Source organism: Melospiza melodia, chromosome 22 (assembly GCF_035770615.1).
Source record: "Melospiza melodia melodia isolate bMelMel2 chromosome 22, bMelMel2.pri, whole genome shotgun sequence".
Lineage (NCBI taxonomy): Eukaryota > Metazoa > Chordata > Aves > Passeriformes > Passerellidae > Melospiza > Melospiza melodia.
Window position 1 is genome coordinate 13,178,397 of NC_086215.1, and position 24,573 is coordinate 13,202,969.

The 24,573-nt window shown below is 48.4% G+C and overlaps 1 protein-coding gene across 4 annotated transcripts in view; it reads left to right on the forward strand.

The window, feature by feature from the left end:
* MVB12B (multivesicular body subunit 12B) overlaps window positions 1–24,573 on the forward strand; it is a 52,403-nt gene that overhangs the window by 22,046 nt on the left and 5,784 nt on the right. For 3 of the 4 annotated variants that reach the window (XM_063174797.1, XM_063174795.1, XM_063174796.1), the window contains exons 8-10: window positions 4,967–5,064; window positions 21,180–21,235; window positions 22,522–22,581. In XM_063174797.1, the coding sequence (XP_063030867.1) occupies window positions 4,967–5,064; window positions 21,180–21,235; window positions 22,522–22,581 (214 nt within the window). Of the gene's footprint in view, window positions 1–4,966; window positions 5,065–21,179; window positions 21,236–22,521; window positions 22,586–24,573 lie in introns of all 4 variants that reach the window. The other variant, XM_063174798.1, reaches the window with a different exon arrangement.

A 24,573-nucleotide genomic window follows, 5' to 3' on the forward strand; every position in this document is an offset into this window, starting at 1 on the left:
ATTGGGCAGCACTTAAAATCCTAACCCAGGACGCTTACACCGTGTGTAATTTATCTTTCTGGAGTATTTCTGCTGTTTGGCAATTTTTCCCTACTGCTTCATTATGTGAAAACTCGTGGCTCTGGAGAGCAGCTCGTGAAGGATGTGGAAGCCGCCGCAGCCTCCCGAGACACGGCGCTGCTCAGCTGAGACAGCCACTCCATAAGCACTTCATGCTGCTCTGCCAGGGCTCAGCTCTTTGATGCAGCCTCTGCCTGCAAGGATTTAATGGGCTGCAGCTCACTCTTCCAAGCGGCGTAAATTAAACTTGTTGGGGTTTTTTCTATTGTTTGGCAGCTGCTCTGTCCTAGTTACTCAATTCCTCTGATCTGAATTAATCCCCATGCAGAGGAGGCTGCAGGAGCTTCATTCTGCGTTAGGCCTTTGGTTTTGGGTTGCTGGTGTGAGCAGACCCGTGCCTGGTGAGCATCGCTGTGCGCCCAGGCAGCTCCTGTGGAGAGGGGGCTCAGCGCCCGTCCCGTGGGGCACAGGCACCTGGGGAGGGGCTGCCAGGGGCTGGGCCCTCCTCCCTGTGCAGCTGGGAAAGCTGAGCAGGGAGAGCTCAATGTGGAAAGAATCGCTCACTCTCTTTTTCATTCTCTCCTGCCATTGGGCTTTTATAAAATCTGAATCTGGCACCCCAGTTCTCATTGACTCTTAGGAAACAGGATATTTTAGTAGCTTGGAATGAGATGAAATGCTTGCAAAGCCCATATGTTGCTTGTTTTAGGGAAAGGGTCAGGAAGGTTTTACAAAGTATTTAAATATTTGGTTTACACGATTAGAATAGATTGTCTGGAATGAAGTCCATTACCCGAGGTGATTCTTGCCTCGCAGTTGAGGTTTTCATTGCAGTTCTTTGGAGTATGAGGTAGGTGTTCTGGCATCTCAGTGCCCCAGCACAGTCAAAGTTAAGGGCTGTGAAGAAATGCTGTAGCTGGGATGTAGCCGCTGCTGGAAGCACAGGTGCCTGCTGTGTTTCAGGCGCAGGTACAGGCTGTGAGCTGCTGCCCAGGAGATGCCTCCTGCTAGAGGGGCTCAGTGCCAAGTCCCCTGGTGCCAGTTCACAGAACCTCAGCAGCTTCTTTCTCAGAAATGTGCCTTCTCCAGTCTCCATGAGCAAAGCTTCCATGTTGGATTGCATTTCTTGAGAGCTGCAGCCTGATATTAACTCATGTTAGTTGTGTTTTCAGCTTTCTGCAGCTTGAAATGTAATTGTTCCATTCTCCATTTTTCATGGGGAATGATCTTTGCTTGATCATTGTTTATGGAAAGTAAGGTAGTTTTTCTGGGTTTTTTGGTGGTTTTTTTTGAAAGGTATTCCCATGAAGTCTTGCAGCACCGTTCTGAAGGTTGTTGTGAAAAAATCAAACTTTGCTGCCTGATGGTTCAGATGCTGCTCTGGGTGTCACAATTGTACCACCCAGTCTGTCACTGCTGGGTCCAAAGCCCAACTTTCCATTGGGCTTTTGCTGTACATTGTTGATATTTTTATATGAATTATGAAGCATCCTTTGATATCTGGCACTTCCCCTTGTGATCCTCTGTTCTGTTTTATGAGTACTTGCCCCCTCGCTTCAAAAGCAGTTCATCACCTTCCTGCAGACAGTTCTTAATAACAGGTTTGGAACTGTCAGGCATTCCTGGGCCTGTTTTATGTGAGTTTCTCTCCAAAAATGTTCAAAAAGTGGCCATAATGTGCACAGACCTCAAATCCCCTTAGCCTGCACGTGAGGGATCTCCTCATCACATGCTGACTTGTTCTGTGGATTTGCTGAATAAAAGAGCAACTGAAGTGAAGAGGGTGATTAAACTTGCTCTAAATCGTCTTGAAATTATGGTACGCTGGGGAGAAATGGGTTTGGTACTGGAGCAGTGCTGGAGCAGCAGGGTTTGGCTGGAGCCCTGGGCCTGGCCGTGGCAGGACGTCCGCTGCGCCAAACACCAAACCGCGGCGCTGCTCATCTCTGGGAGCTGCAAAGCTGCTCTGCTGACACTTTACAAGGCAGGTGATTGGCTTGGGGATGGTCTCTGTGAGCTGCCATCCCTTAACGTCAGACATCCACTAAAGTACTAATAATTACTGTTAATATCTTTCAGTGGAAACTTTCTGAGTAAACGAGTGCTGGTTGAGGCAGCATTTAACGGCCGCTGCTGGCATGATCGGAATGCAAATAAGTGTTATTAGCCTAATGATTTTGCTGTCACCACGGTGTGCAGCACTGGTGCTGTGAATATGTCATGCAGTACCCGTGAATTTGGAAAGTGTGTCAAAACACAACTTCAATTAGTTTGCTCTAATTATGACTCTAGAGAGTTCATAAGTATATCACTCCTCATTAAAAGAGATTTTCTTATATGGGTTAATACAGCACATAAAGGGGTGTGTGAGCGATTGGAGGCAGGGCTGTGCAGAGGGAGGTGCCCACGGGGTGCTGGAGGTGCAGCAGGTCCGGAGCAGCCCCGGGGTCCAGCCCCAGCCCAGGAGCTCCTGGTGCAGGTGAAACCTCCCAGGCAGGAGCAGGTGACTGTGCCAGCTCAGCTGTGGGCAGCAAGAGCCTGCTAGCTGGTTATGGACAGGCTTTTCATTTAAAAATAGCCAAACCAGCAGGAAGCCCCAAACCAAAAAAGCCCTGGAAGGAACCACATTTGATTCTGAAATAGAGATACAGCCCAAAAGCTTTGCCCTGGTAAAGGTCAAGGAGCACCAGCAGTCAGAAGCACAAGCCTGTGCCAGCCTGGCCTCTCCAGAGAGGCCCTTTGGGTGCTGGGTGTCTGTTCCCCTTTCCCAGGATATTTGTAGTCCATTTTACCTGTCACGTTGCCTGATCATATTCCAGCTTTGCAGAACAGAAAGAGATTGTTGTGCTCACAGGTGTGCAGTTGGGCAAGGGTTAAAGTAGTAATTGTTTAAATCTTTTAGGCTTTCCTCCCAGTTCTGTGATAATTTGATGAAGAACTTCACCCTAATTAAATATTCAAATTAGGAATAAGTGTCAATATGGCTTCCTGGTGCCTGGAATGATGATTAATTGTATTCAAAACTCTAGTGGCCGCTGTAATCTAAACCAAACCGTTGTTCTTGATTATTTGTGCAACACATTTACCATGTTTTTGTTTTAAAATCTAAACTAGTAATTGATTTGCCATATGCCACAGAACTGCACATACTTTCACGATATGTGTTTAGGAACTTGGGGACTTTGTAATTGGGATTTTCTTGCTTTTCTATGGCAGCCTCTTTTTTTTTGTCTTCTACAATGCAAAATGATTTGGCTCTCACAACCCATAAGGAAAATGCATTATGCAATCAAGTTGGTAGGTATAAGCTCTATTGATCCTGGCCAAAGTTTACATTAATTTAAAATAAATTAGGCTTTGTTTCCCATTCCTCCCTACAATGTCATCTTTTATAAAAAGAAGGAGAGGAGAGCTGATTTCCATCCAGCAGTCACTGCCCTGTCTTGTGCAGCTAATGTTCTTTTTGGAGACATCTCTGTGGCTGTCTGAGGCAGTAGAGTAATGGAATGCCCAGTTGTCCTAGCTCAGGGACGGCAAATGGCCCCAGAGCAGGCAGGCCGGCAGGCAGGCCATCATTTCCAGACACCCTCGTTACGCCACAGGCAGGGTGGGAGTGCTGCCCAGTGCCGGTGTGTGCTCGGTGCCTCGTGGGGAGCGATCCGTCCTCATGGCACACCTGGCACGTGCCCACCCTGCAGGGTCGGCCTCTCCTACAGCACAAGTTGGCACAAACTTCTAAAAAATACTCTCCTTAGAAATGGGCTTTTTAAGTTGATCTGGTTTATTTAGCTCCAGAACTATTTCTGCTGAGAAGAAAGCAGTTCTCCCTAGAGGGCAGAGAAACTGAGTCTTTCTACTGGCTGCCTTTGGTGCCTTGGAAAATATTTTTGAATACTTCTATTATAAGTTGAATGAGAAGCATGTCATGCCCACAGGCAGTGGTCTCCTGTTTTAAAGTGTTCATAACACACATGCCTCTGCTCCAGAGACTCTCATGTGGATTGTGTTTTAAACAGCAAACTGATAGCCAAATTCAAATATATTTTCACACCATCTTTTTTTGGTTAAAAATAGCTTTGGAAAGCACAAGTAAACTCAGACTGATGCTTGCTTTTTCTTATTTTATCTGTACTGTTCACCATCATCTGCATCAAGGGCTAAAAATACATTGTTCTTCCCAAAACATGTCCTGTTTTTGAAGGCAGATAAGTTCCAGATGGCTGGTGTGGTAGATAAAATCTGCTGGCTGAGGACGTGGGTTTGGTGCACTGCTGGAGAACGCAGGGGCCCTGTCTCACACAGCCAGGGGACACAAGGGGACACAAGGGCTGCCTGGCTCTGCTGGCAGTGCTCGCTGTCTGCCCAGGGCAGGAGCTCTCACTCAGCTGAGGCAGGAGCTGCTCCCTCTGCCTCGAGCTGCACTGAGCCCTCTGTGAAGAGGGAGCCACTTTTTTACGTGTGGCAAGGCAGTCCAGAAGGTTAACGATAACATTTCATTAGAATTGTCACAGACTGGGGCTCTGCATTGGAGGAATGCAGGTTAAGGTGAAGGGGCAGAGCTGTGCTGGCTGTTTGTGGGTGCTGGCCCTGCCTGCCCTGGGCTGAATGCCCTGCTGGGGCTGGATGGACACTGCTGCAGCCCTTGGTTGTTGGCCGAGCCCAGGGCCCAAGGGCTGGAGGGGCTGACACTGAACAGTTGGCGGGCAGTTTTGGAAGCAGTGTTAAAACTGATGTTTGCTGCTTAGCCTGCCTGGAGCTGTGGGGCTGGAGCTGACAGGAGCAGCGTCCCTTGCTGTGTGTAACCGCGTTTGCCTGTCCTCCCTTGCTCTGCTCTGTGTAACCGCGTTTGCCTGTCCTCCCTTGCTCTGCTCTGTGTAACCGTGTTTGCCTGTCCTCCCTCCCTCAGGCACATCTCGCTGACGCTGCCGGCCAGCTTTCGGGGCAAGAGCCACAGCAGCCGCCTGGACCTGGAGCACCAGCACTCCAACCTGTACGCCATCTCAGGTGAGCTCACCCACCCTGCTGGGCCCCTGCAGTGCTCTCGGAGGGCTTGCTGCAGTGCTGTTGCACCTGAGAAAATATTGTCATAGCCATGGCGGAATCACACTTAGCACAGGGTTTGCTCTGTTATGTTGTTTTTGCAAGAGGAGAAAGATACTGGATTTAAACCTGACTCTGTAAAAGCCTAATGAAGGTCTAGTCCTGTCATCTGGCTGAAGGAGATTTTAGGACAGTTTGGAAATTCAGCAGTTTGTTCAGTGGGCTGGCTGTGCAGTTGAAACTCCTTGTGCATAATCAGGGAAGAGAAGATGGCAAAAATGTACCATTCACAGGTCCCTCCTATTAATAGTGAGTGACACTTGCAATATGGGAACATGGCATTAATTCATGTACCATAATCAAAGGGTTATTTAAAAGGTAATCTCTGCCTGAAACTGCAGCTTCAGGTTCCCAAAGAGATAGAATGTAAGAATTGCATAATCCTTGTCAGTCCTCGTTTTTCTTGTTACTCTCCTGCCCTAATACCTTTGGAAATGTGAGGGAAGGTGTATTCCTGTGTTCACAGGAGGCAATTCTGCATGGGGATGGGAAGCTGTGCTTTCTCTCTGGGAAAGCACCAACGGCAGCAGCTCTGTGTGGTGTTGGTGGGGCTGCCCTTGCTGCAGGATGTGTGGCCTCTGCTCGTGGGGCAGCCTGAGGAGGTGCCTGCTTTACAGAGAGCCTGAGCACTTTACCAGATCCTTACAGGCTAAGCACAAAACAAGGCCTTGTAGAACTGGACAGAGCATTAGTTCTTCATGTTTACTTGAGCACATTTTCAAGTATAACTTTATTTTTCCTCCAATTGCACATTCTCCTCCAGAAACACTGTTATGAGTTGTGCGTGTGTTGTAATGGCTATTACAGCTGTGAGTTCTTTCCAGAGAAAGGGTCTTGTCATTTGACACATGCTGTGCACTGACAGGATTTTGGTGCACAGCTCCTGCCCACGGCTGCCTTGTCAGCAGCTGCAGCGAGGCGCCGCGACAGCTCTCTTTGTGTGCTCGAGCCTTGCGGGGTGGACTGGTCCCCAGACATGCTCTGGAAGCCATTCCCGGGTTTCCTGTTCCGTCTGGGCTATCTGCAGTGCTGCTGCAGTGCCATGGCAACAGGAGATTTAGGAGCAGGCTGCCACGCCTGGGCTGCTGCCAGGGCTCCCCGCGCCGAGCTGGTGCTGCAGGATGTGTGCTGGATGATGGAGCAGCGTGCCTCTCTGCCTGGGCACAGCCCTGTGGGCACAGCTCACTCTCTGGGCTCCCGCGTCAGAACAGGGGTTGTGGGGCTGCTGAGGAAAACAAAAACCATTAGGAGCAGTCTCTTCCCCTTTCAGTATGGCCTCAGTCTGCTGTGGGCACACAAGGAGCTGCTTGGGAAGGGAGGGCTGGCATGGGGGTAGGATGAAGAGCTGCAGCTTGGTCTCTCTTTGCTCTCTATAGACATCCAAGATTTTCTCAGTACTTGATGAAAACAACACTTCCAGCTGTGGTTCAGCATGTTTGGGGAAGATAAAATGAATTTTGGCTGTCAATTCTACTTTGTATCTCAAATATATTTTGGCAGAATGACTGTATCCTCACTGGAACTGCCCATTACCCCTTGGGCTGTGTCACGCAATTGTTGTTTGCACAAAACTGGACTCAATGAAAAAATGGTCCTGAAAGCAGTAATTACAATTTTTAACCATTCTTTTGTCCTTGCCAGTCTTGGCCATGACACACTGGGTGACCTGAAGGTTAAGGAGACTTCTCTTGGCATATACTCCTAAGTGAGTCCCTGCCAGGGTGCAGGTAGGGAAGCAGTGCCCAGAGCCTGTCACAACCCACGGCAGTGCAGCACTGGCACTGCTGGCATCATCCTCGTGCCCAGCAGCCTCCCTTGTCCCTCCCCGTGCCATGCACCCAGACCAAAGGCAGAATTCGGGTTTGTGATGTGCAGAACGTCTGTGGGTGCTGCTGGGAGCAGGATGCTGAGGAGCTGCCAGGTTTAATGTGCATGCTGGGGCAGGCAGCTGCTGGAAGAAGAATGCCTTGCTGCAGACAGACCTGTTGACAGACATGGCTCAGTATTTCACAGCACAGTCTTTCCTCATGGCCTTCAGTTTAATTAAGATGTTGTTGTGACTACATACTGCCTTCATTTCAGACTTGAGCATCTTCTGCCAGCATATTGCTTTGGCTTATCAGAGGCACAAGCACAGTGAGGGAGAGGCAGCCCTCGCAGGCAGGCACAGATAATAACATACAGGGAAAATTCCTCAATGAAGTGAAAAATTATTTATAATAATGGTACTCAAATAGAAGGGAAATAAGTCACTCTAAGGGTATATAAATTTTTATGATAGTGTATAAACAGCCATAGCCTGCCTTGTCTCCCATCTATTCCTGCAGAGAATGAGGGCAACATCTAGCATAAAGAAAAATACAATAAGAAAATGAAGAAATGAATGGGAAGAGCTGGAGGATTGATCACCCAGTGTATTTGTATATCCTGATGTAAAAGGTGCTGCTGACAGGTGGCCAGGTTTCTTCTGTATAAAACCATGTGTGTGCTGTCAGGGCAGTGTGAGCAGCCTTGTTTCGATTGATGAATTGCCTGCTTTCTTGATTAAACCTTCCATCACTTACAAAACAAAAAGCCTGTGTTTCAATGGCAGAGTGGGACATGTCAAAAAAATCTGTCTGCTCTACCTTTGTGCAGATGTTGGGCACAGACTGTAACATGTATTATTAAAACGAATGTGGCATTTACCGTGCATTATTTCTTTCCTGGGAGAAGGGACCTGTAAATTATATGCTAATAATAAGCTTTAACCCTTTCAGGAACCAAGAGATGTAGGAGTGTAAATATTCTGCAGGCCTCACTTAATTGGATGGGGTCTAACACCACAGCAGCACTCTGAAGTTACTAAGCAGTGAATTCCAGCTCTTGCTGCTGGTGATCTGTGCATTCTGCTGAACTGAGTTGTCTTTTCTTTCCCCCTGAAATTTCCCTGTAGCCATCTTCAGCATTGTATTACAGATAGATGTGTTTTGGGGCAGCAGCAGACAAGTTTGTGTAATTTGACTCCAGAACAATCTCACCCCCTCTCTTGGCCTTGGTTCTCTGATTAGGATAGAAATTGTGTTGTCAAAATTGTGTAAGTACCTTAAGAAATGATGTTACCTGGATGTACTGATATGTCATCCATAAGTTTGGGCATCCATGCTCAAGTCATGTTAATCCTTAGAGATAAAGCAGGATCCAGAAGTGCAGCGTCTCTCACTACCCAGAGCATTCTCAGTTCAGTTCAGGACCTTGCTGAGCTGCAGGTGAAGGTTTTCATTCCCTTTGAGAGGAGAGAAGCCGTGTCTAAGCCATGGCTTGGAGCTTAGATGTCAGATACCAAAAAGCATAGCATGCTTTATCTTCTGATAAAGGAACGCCCGTGCTGTGACCGAGACCGCAGCACTTGCTGTTTGTTTTGCTGAGGAGCCGTGGGTCTTCCAGCTGTCATTTGAGGCTGAGATGCCTTTACATGTATTTCCTACCTTAAAGGTGCTGTTTTGTGGTCTTTAAACCCTTCATTGATCCATCTCAAGTGGCTCATGTGAGGTGTTTTCCTGTGAGAAGCCGGGCTGAGCAGGGAAGGGAAGCGCGGCCGGCTGCCAGCGCAGTGTTGGCTGCAGTGTGTGTGCCAGCATGCCATGAAGGAGAAGGTTTCCCCGTGCAGGTCTTGCAGTGCCAGTTTCTCCACAGCTCTGGCTTGTTTATTTTGGAGTCACCCACCAGTATTTATTACCTTAGGGAGGTAAATATTTACTTAAATGGGTATTTATTATATTTACATTGAGGTAGTTTTTTATGATATTTAAATATTTATTGCCCTCTTCCAGACACTTTGTGTGAAAGGTCAGAGCAAAGCGTGGTCTGAGTTTGGAGAGGGAAGCGTTAGTGAGCAGAGGCTGCGGTGCAGTTGCACTGCTGGGTCTCACAGGTGAGCGTTCCCTGCAGGAAGCGCAGGGCAGAGCCCCAGGGCAGGGGCAGAGGGTCTCAGCCTGGGCAGCCAGGTGGGCCAGGTGAGCCAGGTGAGCCAGGCCCTGGCCGTGGCACGAGCGGAGCTGAGCTGGGCTGGTGTGCACCAGGATGGGCTGCTCCTGCAGGCGCTGCGGCGGCGTTTGGCGATCGCTCCACGCAGGTTTCTAATCCAGCTCTCTGGAGGCAGCAGAGAGACTGGAAACTGATGTTAATGGTCTGGAAAAATATCAAAGCCAGTGGGTTCCTGGGAAGGAAACCGAGCTGCTTTTCCTACTGCAGGCTGGGGCTCCCTGCGGGGGCAGGTGCCGCCTCCGTGGGCAGGGGCGTGGGAAGCGTTTGCTTCTCACACTGCTCCCGAGACAAACTTTGCTGCTCAATTCCTCCTGCACGGGAGGGGCTAACTTGGAAATGCCTTCGGGTACCCACTCCCCATCCCCCTCATTGTTTTTTCTTTTGTACTTTGGTAGTGACAAAAGTCTCTTTCAGAGCTCTTTCTAAATTCAGATGTTGTTCTATTTCAGCGCCCATATGTCAACTTCCTTCTTGTTGCAAAATGCCAGGTCAAGTGGCCACATGTGCCACTTCCTTACTTGTCTGTTTCCTTTTAAAAGACACATCTCTCTTCTGTGTATAGAAGGACAGGTGTTTTAATCAGAGGTTAATAATTTATTTCTACAAATTATTGTTTTGCTTCATTATTTTTGTAGATAATTAAATTATGCACTTGTCACAGTGTGTTTACTTCACTAAAACAGGTAATTCTGAAAAAAAAGGGAGATTCTATTCTTTGGATCAGTGCACAAGGATTGCTTTTATCTTCATCTTCTAGCACAGTTCCTGGTGGTTCTGCGATTGCCTCTGATGTTCAAGGGTTTTGAGACCCCCAGTCTTGGAAGGGGAGGTCCTGTGCTGCATCCTACCGTCGGTCCCCATCCCTTCACTTAAGCTCTTCATGCTTTTTAAGAGTAGAAGCGTAACTAAATGTATATTTTGTGACACTGAATTTTAATCAGGATGGTCCAAAAGCCAGACAAGTTGTGACACAAGCTTTATTCTGCATTGAAACCTCCTTCCTGAAGCTGAGATTAAAGTCAGCCTGTTCTTTACCCTATTGCAATTTCTAGTCTTTGGACTAAGAGACCTGGATAATCTTCCAGCTATGAAAGACTCTATTAATATCCAGCAGTTCGGGGAGGCTGGAGTCTCATGTAAAATGCTGCAGCTGCATATTTCAGAAAGGGAAGTGTGTTACTTTATACTTAATGAGATACAAAAAGTGTGTTTCCTATGAAATTATGCCATCCAAGGTGTGCAAACCCTTTTGGTGTGCTGTGTCAGCGTGCCCCACGTTACCCAGGCTGTGCTGGGGCCCCAGCCCCAAATGGGGATGATGGAGCCATGAGTTCTGTCCCCGGTGACATTTTTAAGACAGACAGTTTTTTGATGAACCTGCTGTTGCCCAAAGTGCCATTGCTGTTTTCCTCTGCTCCTGCCGTGTGCTGGCAGGGGAGGTGGGGCCCTGGCTGGCTGCTGCCCTGCCCTCGTATGGTCTGGCTCCCTTTGGCATGGCAGGCGGGCATGGGAGCCCTGTCCCTCTGCTGGGGCACGTGGGCTTCACCCGTGCTCCCCACGTCCCCTTCCAGGGAGGCTGCTGCTCTCTGCTGAGAGGGTTCCTGGCTCTAACCCTGGATCCATAAATCATGGGTGAGCAGGGGTACCGGGCACGGGCTGGCGGCGCATCCGCAGCGGGGTGATGGAGGGCAGCCTGAACCCTTTGAGGGACCCCGGGACAGGGGTGCCCTCACCCCACAGCAGCACTGGCTGAAGGCCAGGGGCTGGTGAACAGGATGAGCTTGTGGGACTGGTGCCGTTCCCATGGAGCACAGCCTTGGGGTGGCCTGCACTGTGTTTGTTTTGCTTTGCCGAGTGCCAGAGTTTAATTTTTTTTTAAATAGGGAGCCGCTCAGAGGTTTGGATATTTAAACAGTTATTAACCGAATGACAATTAACAGATTGCAGAGACAGATTTTCTTTTCAAAACCTCCAAAATTGGGTACAGTTTGCAAAACTATCACAGCATAGTAATGACAATGAATTTTGATTTCCCGGAACTGATATTAGACTCCTTATTAAACTATGTGCATCTGCTTTTAATTTACTCCAAATAATTGGAAAATGCAATGAAGCTTTCCAATTAAAGCTTGGCTTTATGCTGTTTAATAATACCCCCCATAATATTATAGCTTATGAAGTGACAGGTGAGTTGGTGTATGAATAAAACATAAAGGCAGCAATAAGGGACAGAAAACCAGAGACAGTTGTTGGGGATTTTAAATGCTGGATGTAATTTGCATATATTAATCTCTTCTTTTCAGCCTTATCAGGCGTTCTTCAGTATTTGAAGTTAAAATAGCATTGACAGGCAGGAGTACGCTTAGTTTTTTCAAGGATTTATTACTTGTATAATTTCTGATCTTTAATAAGCAGATATGACTGATCCTCATAGTTCTATAGAAATCAGTTAATTGTTCCAGATGGCGTGTACTGATTATGCAAAATTACTTTTCACACCATTTTTTTTTTCTGATGGAGTTTGGAGTAAAATTAAATTTTTTATAGCCTTCTTATCATGCTGTTTTACAGTGGGTTTTGCACAGAAGTTGAATTTAATCTACTATATTACATTGACCAGCACAGTTATTCTAATGTAGCATTCTGTGATTTGACAAAGAATAATAGAACACGTTGCTCATTGTGCATTTCTGTGCCGCTAATAAAAAGGAGTTGCAGTGCAGCAAACCAGGCTGTTATTTATGAAGAATGCTTAATTCGCGCAGTTAAAAATGCAAAATTGTTACAATGAGATGTTTGCTCTTTTGGATAGAAGGCTTGGGCAGAATAAATGTAAATAGTCTTGTTGCTACAGATTGCATCAAATGAAGCAGGAGTCAGTACTGCCTGGTGTGGCCGGGTGGGATGGCACTGGGAGGAGCAGCCATGCAGGCAGCACGTTCCAGCTCCGAGCAGGAGATGTCACTGGTGTTTTCCCTGATTATCACCATCCAGATATCTCAATGGCACCATTTCATAATTGAAAACATTTGTAAAGGTTGTTGGGCTTCATTTATCTAATGAAAAGCTGTTTATACAAAATAAGCCACACATGAAACCCTCTTGCTAATAAGTTTATTGCAGTTTGTTTAGGCAGTGCCTCAGTTGTGGCTGTCGTAGGGCAGGGCCCAGGTGGGTGCCCGTCCCTGGGCAGAGCAGCAGGGACAGAGCCATGGGCAGTGCTGCAGGTGTGCCCACGGGTCCTGCCAGGCCCTGGGTCGCTCTGGTGGGTGCCAGCCCTCTCTGGGCCACAAGGACAGGGGTGCTGCTCAGCCCTGGGCTGGGACCCGCCGGGGGGCTGCCCTGCCCCAGCCTCCCCCTCTGCAGAGGGCACAGAGGCAGCATCGCAGCATCACTGCATGCCAGGCCCAAGGCATCTTACTGATCCTTGAAAAGCAAAACAGCAAATGTTTAAAAAATGACCTTGTGGTTCATGGATAAGTGGGGGTACCACGAATGGACTGTTATGAACACTCCATATCTTTAACTCAATAGAAAAAAAAGACAAGTAATTAGCTCAGCTGTTAGAAAGCTCAGATTTCTCCCATCTCCTCTTGAACTAGAAAATTGTTTTGTGTATACTTTTATATGTACATATAGATACGAATATATAATATATATGGAGACAACTAATGGCATAAATCAGAAATTATTAGAAAATATTTGTTCTAATGAAGTAATAATTTGGTGGTAATGTATTTCATCAGTGTAGCTTAAGGCTAAATTAAGTGGACAGACTTTATATGGATTCTCTAATTTTAATCTTCAAAATGCTATCTAATGTCTCATTAAGACTTTCATATAATGTATCTTAAGTACAGTCATTAAATATAGTTTAGGGAGATGTATGTTCAGATATTGCTTAAAGATGTTTTAATAGGCCCATTTACTCTGATGATATTAATGAGCTCTTAACACATATTAAGCTTCTAAAACCAGTGGTGTCTCCTTGCAGTGAGCAGATCAACATAGGAACTGTGGAGGAATTGGGTGTTCCAACAAAGCCAGTTTTCCAGGGGCTCTCCAAGGCCTGGCTCCATCCCTTTAGCTGTGTCAGCATGGGGCGCTGTCCCTGCTCCTGGGATGGTGTCCCCACCCTGCTGTGTGCCTCTGCATGGGTGCCTTTGCATGGGTGCCTCTGCATGGGTGCCTCTGCATGGGTGCCTCTGCGTGGGTGCCTTTGCAGGGTGCCTCTGCATGGGTGCCTCTGCGTGGGTGCCTTTGCAGGGTGCCTCTGCATGGGTGCCTCTGCGTGGGTGCCTCTGGGTGGGTGGCTGCTGCATCCAACATCCAATGCTTCAGAGCTGCGCGTTGGGAACTGGCCAGGCCCGTCTCGGGGTCTGTGACACGTTACACACGTTTGGTGCATATCAGTTAAAATAAACAAATCAGATGGGTTAAATGGAAGAGCCAAATATGGGCCTGTGTTTAGATAAATTCTGCTTTTTGATCATCTAAAGTGAAGATGCAAGAGTTGTAATTAAGATAATAAAAACTGCTCATTCTCTGTTGTCACTTCAATTCCAACTCAGAAAGTTATTGCAAAGAAAATTCTCTGGTTTCATCACTCAGCTCTTCTTAACAAATCCTTCTGAGTTCAGAGACTTTTATAATTACTAAATTGGTTTGTTAGAGGGAGATAATAGCAAATTTTTTCTTTTCATAATTGGACATTTCTTCCCTGTAGGCTAATGCAGGCGCAGCACTCACATACACAATGAGCTGTGCATTTGAAAAACCATAACTGGCTAATAAGTGCCATGGTGTCATTGGAGAGTAATGGTGTGCTGATTAGCATAATTAATGACAAATGGTGGTGCAGAGTGGGTGGATTGGTTTAGCAGATGATGAATGCGCTGCGCCAGGGCCGGGCCGTGCCGCGGTGGCGTGGCAGCTCTGCCACTGGCACCTGCCACCGCTGCCCCTGCCCAGGCTGGTGGCACAGCCACAGGCTGGCAGCGCTGCCACTGGCACCCGCTGCCCCTGCCCAGGCTGGTGGCGCTGGCACAGGCTGGCACCCGCTGCCCCTGCCCAGGCTGGTGGCACAGCCACAGGCTGGCACAGCTCCTGGCGCTCTCGGCTAGCTGGGTGGCACCGTGTGTCCCTGCGGGGGCTGGTGCCCAGGCTGGGGGCTCTGCAGTGCCAGCACCAGCGGAAAGGAGCCGGGGGCTGCTCTGGGCCACGGGCAGAGGGCTGGGGGCCACGCCAGGCACTGGCCGTGCTACAGGATGGGCACATTAATCTGTGATTTGATTAATCAGGGCTAATTTACATTCACAAATGAGACTGAGAAAAATGGAGTTACCTTTTCACCTTTAAGGAGGAGGAGGGATTATTTCTAGGTTGTCTCTTTTTTAAGTGATAAGCAACTCTTTTACCAATAAGGATGCAAATACTTCATTTGCATTAGCAAAAGAAGCTAATTATTATATAGTTAATTAGCATCTGGAAATGAGGATTATCTTAATTACAAAGCACAGTTTCCTTAATAGCTACAAAACTGTAAGTTTGATGTGTGTGGAGATTGGTGACTATTATTATGTAATTACTGATCATATTAATGGTGCAGTGTATTTGGATATCATTTGCATATGCAAATGAAATTTACCTGATAGGAATATGTGGTTCCAGTAATGTTTTTGAGCACCTAAAAATGAAGTCCCATTAGAGGATGTGGATCCTGCGTGGCGCAGCGGATCTCCTCCTGCAGAAGGGCTTTTGGCTAGGCAGGGCTGTGGCCCTGTGGCTGGCTGCTGGCAGCAGGGCACCTCCCCTGGCCTTCACCACCCAGCCTGGGCACAGGGGCCTTCCTGCAGCCGGGCAGTGCTGCGTGCCTGTGCCCTGTGCCATCCTCTGCAGACCCAGCTTTGGGCCTGTGTCGAGGCTCTTGTGGCTGGGTGGACGCTCCATGGGAGGGTGGGAGCGTGTTCTGGGTGTCAGTGAGCTCCAGGGCAGAAGATGGCTATCCATCCCCACATCCTTCCTAGCCATTCCACTAACTTGTAGGCATGCTTGCAGAATGGAGAGCACGGTGCTGTCAGGGCAGCTGATCTAGTTTCTTTCTCCTGCTTTTATTGGAAACACAAAGCTGCTGTGTGTTAAAAATAACTTGAGTCTCTTAGACCAAAACCATATAAAGAGAGGACCATGCACCTTTGTCTCCCCTGGGAGCCCTGTGGGACAGATGTTGGTCACTCACTGCACTGCTGGAGAGTGTGGGGTGCTGCTGGGCAGGATCACAGCATCACTGCAAGTGTGAGCATCTGCCCCTGGCAGTGACCTGGCTGCTGTCCAGAGAGTCTGCGAGCCTGGGGCTGTCACAGCGGCGACAAATGCACCGCACACCGTAGGTGGCTCAGCTAAGGAAAAGGCTGCCGGGGCCAGACGCTGCAACAATATGCAGCCTGTGGATTTAATACCCCCTGCCCCTACCCCGCAGCCCTGGAAGCCGTGTGGATGTTTCTCTCATCAAGCAGCAGGAATTTACAGCTGCCGGCCAGGGAACACTGCGGCCATTGTGGGGCTGCCCGAGATGCTTTTTGCAACTGCTGCTGCAGCCTGCGCTGCCCGGCCGTGCAGACAGACATTACACGTTTAATGACTTCCAAGGAGTCTGTCCTTACAGCCAGAGCTGAAGGGAATGGAAAAGAGTCTGGGTTTCTCCTCAGCACACAGCCGTGAGCGGACGCTGGAGGAGTCCCTGCCTTTTCCTTTACCTTGCCTTTGCCTTTGCCTTTCCTCTGCCTCCACCTTTGCCTTTCCTCTGCCCCTGCCTTTACTTTGCCTTTGCCTTTTCCTTTGCCTTTCCTCTGCCCCTGCCTTTACCTTGCCTTTGCCTTTGCCTCCCCATCACTAAGCGGGCCCTGTCCCAGCTCTGCCTCAGCCCCACGCGAGTGCCCTGGTTTGTATCTGCTCTGCTCTAATTAATTAGGGGCTGTGGCTTGGAAACAGCACATGCTAAGGTGTGATCTTTGAAGTTTAGTGTGGTGCAGAGACTTCAAAGGGGACATTTTATTAAAAAATAATAAAATCAAGAGCTCCTAAACACTTGCAATTTGAAGAGCTTGTTTGAAGTCTCTCCATGTTCTCTGGTGCTGATGGAGTCGCAGTGCTGAGGTGCTCCTTAGGCGTCACCATGCAGTACTTAACCTTCACTTTATTTAAAAAAGAAAATAATCAAATCCAGGGGTACTTTTTCAAGTGTTTTCGTGGCTTGATCTTAGCAGTAAAGAACTAATTGTGCCATGTCATGAGCTATGCAGGAAACTAAGAAAATCAAGGCTGACAATCAAATTAGCAAAAATGAAAATTTAGTCCAGGTCTGTTTTTTTAATCAAAGTCATTTCAAGAGGAACAGGAAAGCTGTAAACCTTTCCCAAAGCAGAGGTTCCTTCCCCAGCCCAGGAGGGCCCTGCTGTCCCACTGGCTGCCCCAGGCATTGGGTGCTTTGGTGCTGCTGCCACCCTGCTGCCTGGCCAGCCTGGGCACCAGGCACCGCGCTGGGCATTCCCTGCTGGCTGCGTCCCCTCAGCAGCCCTGGGGACAGCTCCTGCTGCCCAGGAGCCACATGAAGTGCTCTGGGGCTTTCATGAGCTTGGGCTCGTGCTCATGCTTGCCTTGGGCCAGCAGAGCTGAGCCCTGCACCCCTCTGTGCCCCTGCCTGTGCCCCTGCCTGCACCTCTGCACTGCCTTGTATGACACAACGAAGCTGTATGCGTGTTGGGGCTGGTGTCTGCAGCTGGGGAGCACAGCTGGGACAGCTGCAGGTTCCCTGTTGCAGCTGGCTTGGCAGGAGCTGTCAGGAAAGGCTGCTTTTGGTTTTGGCCCCAAGGTTTCACCATCAGTGATTTGGTGTGGTTCCATATGGGCCTCGGTGCACTGTAGCACAAAGAACACACATTTACTGTTCAGGTTGCTGTTTAAATCTCTGTGCCAGCCCCTGATTCTCAATCTGCTTTCAGATTCCTCTGGTGCCATTTAGCTGAAAATCAAGTTTTCTCTAAGCAGGAGAGCTCTGCTGGTTTTATGGTGTTGCTGTAGGCTGGTTTATGAAATACTCTTCTTGGTAAAGGATAAACACTCTGTTAGCATTCAGGTCTGGGGAAAATTGGAACAGTTCTGCAGCATTAGAGGAAGCCCTTTCTAAAATCTAAGGTCATTTAAATTTTAAAGGTGGTAGTAGTGCACTCAGTGTTGGGTTTTTTGTTGGTTTGGATTAGCAGTTCTTCATTTTCAGTCATGCAGGAAAACATTTTGCAAGGGATTTATTTATTTATTTAAGTATTTTTAATATCAGAAATTGAAAATTCTAGTGTAACAGGCGATGCAAAAACAGTAATATAGAAATCCAAAGCTATAAAAGCTTATGGTGAGAATTTAATGCAGAAACAGCTGTTATTTCCTTGGGAGTTAAGGTGTATAAACTGTTGTGTGGCTGCGTATCCCCACAATCGTGGTGTGAGGAATTAGCGCTCACTGCAGTGTGCAAACGGAGCCTGCCAGGCTCTGAGGCAGCGATTCATCTGTACCCAGGAGTTAAATATGACAATGTTAGCATTTTTCATTTCCCTGACGTTACCATTAATAAAGCAATGATCCAAAAGAAGCTTTGCTGAGTCTGTTCTTTATGCTTCCATCACTCACAACTAGATAATTTCACACAGGATCGTTTTTAAATTAAATGACGATAAAAGCGCTCTGCTGTCCTGTGCTCACTAGTTCATAGAAGTCTATCAAGTCATTAATGTGTCATGACAAACTGTGAGTTGGATACAAGAGTAATTAATTATTTGCATAAATAACAGGTTGAACTTGGTGCTTTCAGCCACAATGACACATGTGTCACATGGTGGACATCCTGGAACCTGTGGCAGAGGTCCCGGCAGGGTGAGGGCTGAGCTGGCACACGGGTCATCCCATGGACGGCAGCTTGGAAGCTTTTGTGTTTCCAAGTTCTTCACTGATGGTTGCTTCAAGAGAACATCTGATCTTTGGAGCGTTAGCGAACAATTATACAGATTTTCATAATCACCATTAATCACCACATATTTTTCAAGATAATTACAGCAACTATTATTTAGATTTCTCTTTTATGTGCACATTGTAGAAAAGAACAAGTGCTTATTACGCTGGGTAGTGTAGAGAACTACCGTCTGAAGTTCTTTGTCATCCAGAAACTCATTATGTTAGCTGATGCTGCCTGTGAAAGTTCGTCAGCTTGTTTAAATTAGGGTAGCATTGGCAGGTCTGATTATTTAAATCTGGTAGCTTGGCTAAAAATATAGTTATTCAAGAAAGATGAATTACTAATTTGACAACTGAGATTTAGTTGGAGTCTGCAGCACAGAAGGCAGCATCTCTCGAGTGCTTAGAGAAGGGTGACAATACTTTCACAGATTAAAGAGAGGATTTCTAAGCGAGCTAGCAAGTTGAATTATAGAGCATGCTTTGGTGTCCTCCCCACTAGGGCCTGAGAGCAGGTCTTGGTAAATCACAGTGCAGGAGCAGCCAGCAGGTGGAAGCGGTTGTGTGTTGGGTGGTCCTGCACCCACGAAGGGACACGTCCGCTACACCTCACCGAGGCATCCATCCCCTTCTGCTGTCAGGGATGCATGGGAACCCTGTCCTTTGGGGCTGCGCTTTGCGGGGTTGGTTTTGGCTGCTGGCTCCTCTCAACTCTTTTAACTAATTGCAGTGCCTGAGTTAATTAGCTGTGACCCTCAGGAAGGAGCTGGTCCTGGGAGGCAGCAAACAGCCATTGGAAACAGTTTTCCTTCTGAAACCCGATTTTACTTTGTTCCGTTTTGAGGGAGAAGAGCACGCCCTTGCAGTCCTCGTGAGTGTGAAAAAGCCCATCTTGGGCAGCAGCAGCAGTGGGTGTCTCATCCACAGGTGGGGTGGGGGCACAGAAGGCTCCCGCCCCCAGAGCATCTGCTTTGTTCGGGGCACTCGCTCAGCCAGGGAGAGCAGATGCAAGGGGGGAGCGCTGCTCCCCATGCGTCTTGTCTGGGCTGTCCCCCTGCCTGCCTGCCTGCAGCCCCTGGGTGGCCAAAGGGCTCCTGGAGCCCAGCTGAGCCATGGGCTGAGGGCTGAGGGCTGAGGGCTGCTGCCCTCCTGGTGCTGGGGCAGGCAGTGGCTGTGGCTGCCCAGGGCCTCGTTTCTGTAAAGGTTCCAGAACTGGTGGTGTTTAAACCCTCGTGACACCGGTGCCTGGCTGAGAAAGGAGACGCTGAATGAGCACCTTGTTTTCTGCTTTCTGCCTTTAATGCATTTTAGCAGCAGGCTGGTGACGGGACTGACACGGCAGCTCCGCACACGCTCCCGCGCTTGGGGAGCGCAGCATTAATAACACACTTCCATGCATCGTGCCATTTTTAAGCATGATCGTTATGATAAAGGGCATATACTTAATTACAGGCCTGCTTAATTACAGCTCTGTTGAAGCTCGTTTGTTTAGGAGAGCGCTAATTGCGCTGCAGAGCCTTTGGCTCACCCTGCTTTTATCTGCTGCTTTGCTGTGTGCGCTGAGCTCCGGGTGGGCCGGGGCGCGTGCCCAGGGACGGGGGCTCTGGGGATGCACACTCTCCCTAGCTCAGCCTTTAGATTGCTTTACAGAGGCTGGCGTGTGGCTGATCAAAGGGGGTTCCTGTCGGATAACAAGTACAGATGGTCTTTCAGGTTTAAAACTTCCTGGGTTTGGTGATGCTGCTTTTCATCTGTTTCCTTTTGTTTTGCTTTGCGCTGTGGCTGCCACGCAGCACCTTTGATAACAAAATTATTCCAGTGGAGGGGGGTTTTGTATTGAAAATAGACAAAGCCAATGTAAAAGGTTGAGTCTTCTTAAATTACCCTTGTTTAATCACTGACATGGTAACTCAGTGGTGCTGTAGAAGTTGGAAACAGCAGAGGAGCACTGGATTTGTGGGTGCAGATGCTTTCTGAAAGAAAACCCAATTTGAGGATCAGTGGAGGGCCTCTCAGGGCTTAAATTTGCTCTGATTTGAAGTTTTATTTCTTTCAGAGTTGAAATTTAAAGACTTCAGATGTTAAAGGTGTAAGTGCAATTAAGTGGGTGTATCTGGGGTGTGAGCTGCCTTCGGAACATGCCCTTTTCAGTCTTCCATGCAAATTGCTGAGTTACATGTTTTAAAAATGTCTCCCTTGCACTGCCACATCTTGTGGGAGGCTTCCTGTGACATGGTGATAGCAAGACACAAACACTGAACATCATTGCACTAGGACGGGTATACAAGATGGTATAAAGGCAAACAGTGCTCTGAGTATCATTAAGGTTATGCTACAGAAAAAGCTGGGCCATGTGACATGAGACTGTGGTGTCGTGTCCTCATGTCTGTCTTCATATTCCACTGGTTTACATCCTCCAGATGTGGTTTGCAAGTGTCTGAGCTGCTGCTCAGTGTTGAGTTTACACTAGCAGCAGCCAGGCTAGGGTGCTTGGCCCCAGGTGTTTGTCATCATCCTACCCAGGTGCTGGCAGCTTACCTGCTTGGTACACAGGTGGTGGTGTTGTCTGCTTTGGGGGCTGCAAGTCCCCTGAACCAGCTGTCCCTTATCCTCTTGCTCAGACACCACCGCGTGCTGAACTGGTTTGGTGAGGAGGCGATTAATAGAAGTTGTGTCCTTCTAGTTTCAAATACTGTCCTGCTTTGCCAGCTGCACAAAACTGGAAAATGCAAAATTGAGGCCATGAAATTGTATATGGATAGAGCAAGGAAAATTTGTTGGATTCCTGGCTTGGTAGGGACTGACCCAGCTATGTCTTAAATGTAAAGAAACCACTGGCAGTTTAGAGGGAGAAAAAGGCTGGCAGTAACGTTTGGGAGCAATCAGTCATGTGTCAGTGCTGTGAACACTTGATCTGTCACTGGGAATGTGTGAAGTTGCATGTCAGAAGGCAGCTGGAAACGTCACATGTGATGTCTTGTCCTTTTCAGCAATGGATGGAGTGCCTTTTATGATTTCGGAGAAGTTTGCCTGTGCTCCTGAAGGGGTGAGTTTGTTGTTCTCCAGTGTCTGAAATCCATTGTTTCATGGGGAGCGATCACAAAACATCAAGACAAATTAGCTGCTTCTGGGAGCTGTTCTGTGGTGGGGCCAAATACATACCCAGTGCTTGAGATGGGCCAAGGTTGCATGTCACAATAGCTGCCCGTTAGATGGGAAAGGCTTTTGCCAGATTGCTTCTAAAACTGAATTGTCCTGGGATTTCAAGGTTTATTACCATCAAAAATAGGAATGGCAATGGGACTCCCTGGTGCTGAAAGCATTTCTAATTTCTTAGCATAGATTGTAAAGAAAGCTGCAGAGGTGGAGCTCTCCTGCATTTACCTGCTGTGAGGATGGCATAGTGCCAGCAACTTTACTACTTCCTGCTGTCACTGCAGAAGTTGGGGGCAGTGGTAATGGCACAGTGCACTCCTGTGCCATCAGCTGCCCCAGGGTGCTGCCTGGCTGCGGGTGAGCCTGACAGGGCACTGGGTGGTGCCTGCTCCACAGCGGGTGCTGCTGCCTGCACGGCAGGGCACGTCTGCTTCACCAAACAGAAATGCTGCTCCTGTGACCTCTGGGTGTCACTGGACCCGTGCTTGGTAAGGTTCATGATCCAGAGCTCAAAGATTCAGCATCCAAATCAGTTCCCAGATCCATCTGATCCTAAAGCAGCATCTTTTTAAAAATCAATTTACAGGAAGCTGTTAAGGCAAACACTGGGCCATCAGCTGTGTCTGATTTTTCAGTAGTGCTCCAGCGTTTTGCTTTCTTCTTCCTGCTGATAGCGGTTTTTCACATCCCTTGCTTTCTGAGAGGGTTGTTTATGGGCCATTATTCCCAGAAATCTGAAGTCCCTGCTGTGAGGACAAATGCAGAGAGATTAGGTTGTGCTAATCCTCCCCGCGGATCCTTTAGACACCATTGCCACCATATGGTCAGTTTGGTCAGGGCTTCCTGCAGCTGGTGCTGCTCACGCCTCGTGCTGCAGCCACAGAACCCGTCCAGTGCTGCAGACCCACCCTGCCTGCACGGAGCAGCACCAGGGTGAGTGTCAGCTGTCGTGCTGAGGGAGAGCAGGGCTGGAGCTGGGAGCCCCAGCCCACCGTCTGCTGTTCGCTCTCCTGCTGGAACGAGGAACAGGATCGTGCCTGTGTTTACAGATGGTGCCTCTAAATCTCTGGTGATGGAGTGTTTGCGACTTGAAACAGAACAAAACAACAAACAAACAAACAAACAGACACCCCCTCCCTGACCCTGAATCTGACATTTTTGTTTCTTTCTTGCCAGATGCAGCCGGTTGATCTCTTGGGTATCACAATCAAAACCCTTGCAGAAATTGAAAAGGAGGTAAGTAGCCAGCCAGGCACTGAGCAAATGATGAGGGCTGTGTTCACTTGTTTTTAAGAGCCCTTCCCTTATGGAAAATACTTTTCTTGTCTCTCCCAGATCCACCCTCTTGTGCCTGAAAGTTTTGTCTGAGTACAAGAAGATGGTCAGGCCCAGTTGGCAGGGGTTTTGCAGGCGCCCTGTGGGACTGCAGTGGCTGCAGTGGTGGATCTGAGGATGCTGCCTGACAGGGCCAGTGGCTGACAGATGCACCCACTGCCTCGGGCACTGCAGTCTGCCACGTGGCACACATGCCACCCCTCTGTTTGGGACCCTGGGAGCAGGGGGTGCTCAGGGCTGGCAGCCCTTCCCCGTGCCCGGCTGCTGTCCTGCTCCTGCCCTGAGCTGGCCAGGGAGCAGATGGTCCCTTTGGCCATGGGGAATCCATGTGGTGCTGAATTTGCTTCTGCATCATCTCTGTGCGTTGCCTGGTGTGGGAGAGGTCTGGCAGCCTGGGGGCTGCCTGGGGAGGGCTGGGCTGCACAGCCCTGCTTGTGCCCTCACAGGCCTGTGGAGAGTGGGGACACCAGCACTGCAATCATTTCTGTGGGCAGCGAGGAGAGGCCAAGACCTGCCTGCTCTCCCATAGCTCCTGCTCTGTAGCAGGCTGTGTGCGTTCCAGCGTAATGAAAAGTATGATTATGCAGCCCATATTCCTTGATGAAGCATCTTGTCTGCACATAGAGAGCTACACATATAAATATTGTGAATTTCGGCATGGCTTTATTTCCCTTGCAAGCAATAGCACCATTACAGCAAATCTTCTGGATATCCAAAGCAGCCAGAACATTCTCCCTGGAGCAAGATGCCTTGCAAAAAATATTCCCAAAGAATTCTAAGAATTACTGTTCTCTGTCACCACATTTGCAGATGTATGCACCCATCCTCCAAGCTGCAGGCAGCTGAATTTCAGGACTCTACCCTGTCAGAAAATGATGGAAATAGGTGCAAATCCTGGACTGCACCTGAACTGCTCTTGTTGCCCCAGGATGGCACAGCTGTGCCCGGGGCAGTGCTCAGAGAGCTGGGCTATGAAGAGGTGGTGAGGTGCAGGTGTAAGCAGCACGTGCCATCTCTTCATGGCTAATGTGGTGGATGTAGGACAGACAGTGCTGCTGCCAGTCTCCCATCAGGGCTCTGGGGGTTTGTCCTTTACCCCTGCCTGCCCTGGGTAGGGTAGAGTCGCTGAGCAGGCGCCTGGGCAGGTGCAGGTGGCAGCCAGGGTGGTGGCACTGTCCCTGTTCCCAGCTCTGTGGCTAGTGCTGTGCAGCGAGGGCAGCGGGCTGGCCGCTGGCAGGGTGCACCCTGTCTTCATTTGCACTTGGCGTGGTGTAAAAAGTCTAGAGAGTCTAATTAGTAAAGGGAGCATCCAATATTCATCATTCCTTTTAAAGTGATAAGGAAGGCAGTTCATTTAACCACTGAATTGCTACAAGTTTTCATGGGCTGCTTTTTGCAAATATATTTAATGAAGAAGTCGTAAATCTAGAAGAGCTTAAAATTTTAATTTTACACAGAAATATTTTTCCTTGTTTGCATGTTTGTAGTCAATTCTCCTGAGTGCAGTCACATGAAATGTTCTTTAAATGAACATATTTGCTAACTGGCATGATTTCAGATTTTAAAACATTGGTTCCAGCAATTAGGAGTTTCCTCAGTTCCCCAATGACTGGAGAGATTCGTCTTGATTATAATTGCTCTTAGCCACGCATATCTAATTTGTGTCTTTTTAAGTGTTAATTAGTAAACAGTTTGAGCTGACATCTTTATGCGTTTGGGTGTTGAAAAATGAGGCCTATTGCATGCCAGCGGCTGCAGCATCGCGACAGGGAGGTGCGGCCCCGGGGAGTAAAGGCCCGGTACAGCCTGGGTACAGGCTCTGATATAGCCCCTGGTATAACCTGGGCACAGCCCCTGGTACAGCCCTGGTACAGCCTGGGTACAGGCTGTGGT